We start from the raw sequence: 6,000 nt of genomic DNA on the forward strand, positions 1-6,000 counted from the left end.
CACTTCTGGGTATTTATCCAAAGAAAACAAAAACACTAATTCAAAAAGATATATGCATTCCCATATTCACTGCAGCATTATTTACAATAGCCAAGATATGGAAGCAACCTAGGTATCCATAGATAGGTGAATGGATAAAGCTGCTATGGTGGGTGTATACATACACACACAATGGAATATTATGCGGCAATAAAAAAGAATAAAATCTTGCCATATGTGACAACATGAATGGACACCTATAGAGTATTTATGCTAAGTAAAATAACTCAGACAAAGAAAGACAAATACTGTATAGTAGTTTGACTTATACTATCTAATAAAGAGAGAATATGCTAATTGACCCTCACGCCATCGCAAAAGATGGCGGCACCCACAGCCAATAAGGAGGGAATATGCTAATTGCTGCCCCACCCTCAAAGATGGCAGCACCCACAGCCAATAAGGAGGGAATATGCTAATTGCTGCCCCACCCTCAAAGATGGCGGCACCCACAGGCAATGAGGGAATATGCTAATGGACTGCCCCGCTATCAAAGATGGAAGCACCCACAGCCAGTAAGGAGGGAATATGCTAATTGACTGCCATGCCCTCAAAGATGGCGGCACCCACAGCCACAAGATGGCAGCACCCAGTCCCCTCAAGTCCCCCAGCTTCCCAGGGCCAGCCCGAGGTGCAGGCAAGCCTCGGATGTCGGCTGCCCAGCCACCCAAGGCCAGCCCAAGGGACGACCAAACGACTGAACAAGTAGGCTGCGTGGGGTGACCAGGCCAGCAGGGGGGTTAGTGAGGTATGACCAAACGACTGAACAGCAGGCTGCATGGGGCAACCAGGCCAGCAGGGGGGCTGTGAGGAGCAACCAGGCGGGCAGGGGGGGAAGATGGGGGCGACCAAGCCGGCAGGGGGGGCAGTTGGCGGTGATTAGGCTGGCAGGGGGGCAGTGAGGGGTGACTAGGCCAGCAGGGGAGAGGGAACAGTTAGGGGCAACAAGGCTGGCAGAGGGGGGTAGTTGGGGGCAACCAGGCCGGTGGGGCGGGACAGTTAGGGGTGACCAGACCAGCGGGGGGGGGGGGGGGGGGGCGGCAGTTAGGAGCCAACAGGCTGGCAGGGAGGGGGCTGTTGGGAGCGACCTGGCCAGCAGCGGGAGGCAGTTAGGGGCAACCAGGCAGGCAGGCAGGTGAGCGATTAGGAGCCAGCGGTCCAGGATTGTGAGAGGGATGTCCAACTGCCAGTCTAGACCTGCAGTCGAACATCCCCCATGGGGTCCTGGATTGGAGAGGGTGCAGGCTGGGATGAGGTGACACCTTCCCCGTGCATGAATTTCGTGCACCGGGCCTCTAGTATGTGGAATAAAAAAAACCAAAATGAACAAAACGAAACAAACTCATAGAAATAGAGACCAAAGGGATGGTTTCCAGAAGGGAAAGAGATGGGGAATTGGGTGAAAAGGGTGAAGGGGAATATAGTCAGCAACAGTGTGGTAACTTTACATGGTGACAGATATTAGAATTAGTGGGGTGATCACACTATAAAGTATAAAAATGTCAAATGACTATTTTGTACACCTGAAACTAATATAATTAATATTGTATGCCAACTATACCTTAAAATGTTACAATTCCAATTGAGAGATTCTCCCTTATGCTCAGTGAGCAGGAAAAGGGAGGCTCCAGCTGCACATTTTACAGGTCTCTTTGGGTAACAGCCAAGGCTCATTTATATCCACAGAACCAGAGGCCCAACTGTCTGGACAGCTAGTATGTCCCTTTACTTTGAGATATACTGAAGATGCACGGTCTGAGATTAGCAATGAGTTTGTTTTCAGTATAGCAGCTGATTTTGCAATGCTGTCCTGGGAACTATTAAAAAGCATCCTTACATACTGTAAACTTCCAGCACTGGAAGAACTGTCCATATATAAAAATAAACACCACACAATTTTTTTGCCAATGAATAAATGTTAATAACACTTCACATATGTTAAATCAGACACCATTAGGAATCAAGGTATTATTAGCATAAGTAAATTGTAGTGTCATTTGATAGGGCTTTCTTGCAGTTAGCGAAGTGAAGCTAGTCTTAATTCGATTTATCTAGCAACAGGTGGCAGACATAAGTGAATAAAGCTTATTTTCCATCAAAAACAATGGTAGGCATATATTTTTTTCTCCTTTTAATAAAGATTTTATTAGCACATGAAATCTGAACCTGTTACTAAGAAGCAAACTCTAAGCCAACTTCCATAAAGTGTTGGGTGCTGGTGCTTTACAAAGCCAAGCACTGGAAGAGAAGCAACAAAGTTACATGACAACTGTTTAAAAAGTATAATATAGTGCAAGTTCAAGGACACTCAGGAAGATTTGAAATGACAAATACCTTTGCAAATTATTATAGATGAAATAAGCTAAAAATAGGAGGCTTTTCTATCTTTACTTGGGACAAGATAATGATAAACACTGGGAAAGACTGAGATACACTGCTTTAGCAAGTCCTCTAAGAGTGCCCTATTTTTAGCTCCATGGCCACAAAGCTGATTCAGGTCAGGCCTCCCGCAGGCCCAAGTCCAGAAGTGTAAAAAGGGAAGGGCCTATCTAAATCAGGTAAATTGGAGGGAAAGACTATTCCTAACTCAAGTCTCTACCCCACTCCCCCCAATGACTGCCGTTTAGATTACTTACTCCGACTCCTTCTTAGAAACAATAAATTATTTTGATACTTAAGAAAATGTTGGCAAAAAAATTAAATACTTTGTACATATTTTTAAAGGGCAGCCTGAGGTTGGTGTTACTTCCCTTGCTCCCAACCCCCACGCATACTTTGCCTTTGGCCATAAGGCTCCATGCTTAGCCCATGTCTACTGAAGAACTGAGCTTTCCCAAAATTCATGGTACTAAGCTTCCGAAACTCTGTATACTAAAAATCACGAGTCGCATAAATGAAGGGGATATTCCCTTAGGCCTAACTTAACACATTTTATTGTATCTCATTGTAATGGAATTTATCTGATGTTAGCAATGAGTTCTTAGTACAACTAGCTCTTGCCCCCTTCTACTTAAAAACAGAGATCCCACTACAAAATAGAGGCTTCTGTATAATTAAGTTCACTATCTATGGCATGGAATACTGAAATAAGGTACACCTTTCTGCTTCAATATAAACCAAGATCTGGAAATCCAATTCCAAATAAATGCCACACTACTCTTATTTTATTGGTTTCTACCTCTTCCGTACTGAACTCTTGCTAGAGCTAACAGAATATACAATATACTTTCACCTCTCCCCTCTGCTTCTGGAGTGCTGAGGAGTTCAGGGAGGCTGAGACAGAAGCAGCAGAGCAGCCGGAGATGTGGAAAACTCATAAATGGGACATACTGTTTACCTACTAGTAATAGTAAAGACTGGGGTGGGTGGGTGTGAATATATCCCACAGCAACATTGGAACATCCTAAATTTCTAAAAATGAGAGAAAAATAATGAACTGAAAAAGAGCTTGATTTGGGAAGCTTTAAGAAGAATGTTTGAATGACAATGACACCTAATACAAAGGTATATACCAGTTAAATCAATTTCTTGTTTTAAAAAAAGATTTCATGCTACTGATGTGAAGAGAGGGCCTTTGGAAAGTAAATGACTGGCCTTTTGATGTTGAAAAAAATTAGAATAGACTGGTCTACAGCTGTTAAGTAAAACATTTTTCATAAACAGAAATTTTGAAAGCTATTTAGCATTCAAAAAAGATGAGAAAAACAGAAACCTAAAAACTCCGTGGAGGGGAGGAGTGAATCTTAAGCAAAGGAAAGCAAACTGTGAATGGTATGAAATACTAGTACAAACAAGGGCAGTAACGTGAAAGTTTTATCCAACTATTTCAGCAGATATTGTCAATATAGGATGGATTTTGGTGACTGCATACTTACCAACCACACGGTGTTATATAACGCGGAACAGTCTCTCGTACCCAAAAAAATCAGAAACAACTTCCTAAGCAACTGTGTTAGAATGTGATTTTGACCATTAACGGGAAAATTCGGCCAAGAAGGGCCTAAAGCGCTCCCAGATACATCCTTCCTAAACAGACTTTTTTAAAAACAAGTAAATTATTTTCAGTATACCTACACTGCCTTGCAAAGCAAAATAAAGAGTGGAAACTACTCTAAGACAAATCTTTTAACACATTCTATATTTTTTAAAGGCTGGCTTTCCCTAACTGCACATTTTCCCCCTCTAGATCCAAGTGGACAACGGCGGCCTTGACTACCCCACATTCCAAAGTCCGGTAGCAGAAAAAATAATGTTCTACGAGTCAAGTCTGGTGCACCACCTCCTCTAGTAAACATTAGGTTTACTGGTGAGGACGCTCTGCTTATAAAACGAAGAGAAGGTGAATGCGGAACAGAATGGAAAAATATCATTTCGCCAAGTCCCCAGCAATCAATCAACTATTCATGCTCTCGGCAGGCCTCGCAGGTTGTCCACAACTCATTACCTCTTCACCAGGAGGGGCGACACCCAGTTAATCTACGGGTTTTTAAGTTTCGATTTACAGCTTCCAGACCCAGGACAGCGTCCCATTCCGGCGTTACAATGGGCGGCTGTGACGACAGCGGGGCCACGCGCAGCCCCGGACGCAGGCCGCCAGGGTAGCTGCGGGCCACCGCTCCCCACCTCCCCCGGCCCCACCGTCCCCGACCCCCGGCCCCCGACCCCCGCCCCATTACCTGCTCCGCCACAGCCCGGAACAGGCAGGACCCATCCTTGGCGATCAATTTCCGATACAAGCCCAGTTTCCGCAGATAAGCGTCCATGGGCGTCACGTCCTCGCGGGGCCCCGCGCCGCGCTGGTCCCCGCCGTCGGGCGCACCGACGGCCGCCTCCATGTTGCCGGTCCCGCTGCAGGCCAGGCGCGGCGCGGGCTAGCCCCACATGGCCGCGCCGCCGGCTCCTCTACGCCCCGGCCTAGGACGGGCGGCGGCTCTGTCTAGGGCTCCGCAGGCGGCGACGGCGGCCCGAGGCAGCGGTCCGCGCTCTCCGAGCGCATAGGGGAGCCCTGCCTAATGCATGGCTGCGCGCACGCGGCCGCCTTCCGAGAGACCGCGCACCCAGGAGAAATTTTTAAGAAAACCCGAGAGTGAGAAGTCACTTCTCGGCGGCCTCGCTGCCGTGCTCAAGACCCGGGTCGGGGTCGCCTTCCCCACAAGTTTCCTCGTCCCGACTGGGGTGAAGCGAGGAAACCCCGCCCCTCGCGCGCGCAAGGCCGGCTCAGGTGAAACAAGGCCTGCGTGCTGCACACTCCCGACACAAGGAGCCAAGGAAGCCAAAAGAGAAAAACGCGGCCTTTCGTCTCCACACCTCGCAGGAGGGCACCGGAGGGGCGGGGAGCGGGTGGGGGAGCCGGCAAAGGGCAGCTCCCTCGCAGCCCAGAATTTGTTTTCGCTTTCGGCCCGACAGCGGAGAGGATGCGGGGAGGTGTAGTTTTGGAAGCGGCAGGAAGTCGGCTTGCGACGGACGGGGACGCGCTCCCGGGAGGCCAGCGGACTACAAATCCCTACAGCGCTTGCGCCGCCGGAGCCGGCTTCGCGTTTCCCGGGCCCGCGCCTGAGAGAGGGCAGGCCGAGGGTTCTCCGCAAGCTGACGCGCGGTGACTTGCGCGCGCCGCTCGCCGGGCTGCCCACTACGCCTCGTGGCCGCGGGAAGTGCGCGCGCCCTGCGTGCGTGGAGTTGCCAGGGACACGGCGGCGGCTGGGTCGGCCCTTTGTGTATTCCCAAACAGAGGGCGCACCTGTCTGCACCCCTCCCCCCGGCCTCTTCTCATGTTGTTTCCATGGCGGTGGCTTTAACGGCTTAAGTAGTAAATAGAGCTCATGGGCGAAGCCTGCTGGAACTGGCACGGTGTTGGACGACACAGACTGTCCATAAATCAACCACGAACTGCGGATTCCTATTAGAAATTCGAAGTACAGCTCACGCAGTATGGCAAGATGCCTTTGCCACAGACGTTTTTGT

General features: G+C 49.0%; 1 protein-coding gene across 3 annotated transcripts in view; it reads right to left on the minus strand.

Moving 5' to 3' along the window:
* Positions 1-5,439, minus strand: part of OTUD4 (OTU deubiquitinase 4) — a 50,810-nt gene extending 45,371 nt beyond the window's left edge. For 2 of the 3 annotated variants that reach the window (XM_080672712.1, XM_080672711.1), the window contains exon 1: positions 4,716-5,439. In XM_080672712.1, the coding sequence (XP_080528838.1) occupies positions 4,716-4,874 (159 nt within the window). In that variant the 5' untranslated portion in view covers positions 4,875-5,439. The remainder of the gene's footprint in view (positions 1-4,715) is intronic. The other variant, XM_080672710.1, reaches the window with a different exon arrangement.
* Between the last annotated feature and the right edge of the window lie 561 nt (positions 5,440-6,000).

The sequence above is a fragment of the Plecotus auritus genome (genome assembly GCF_963455305.1).
Source record: "Plecotus auritus genome assembly, chromosome: 6".
Classification (NCBI taxonomy): Eukaryota; Metazoa; Chordata; class Mammalia; order Chiroptera; family Vespertilionidae; genus Plecotus; species Plecotus auritus.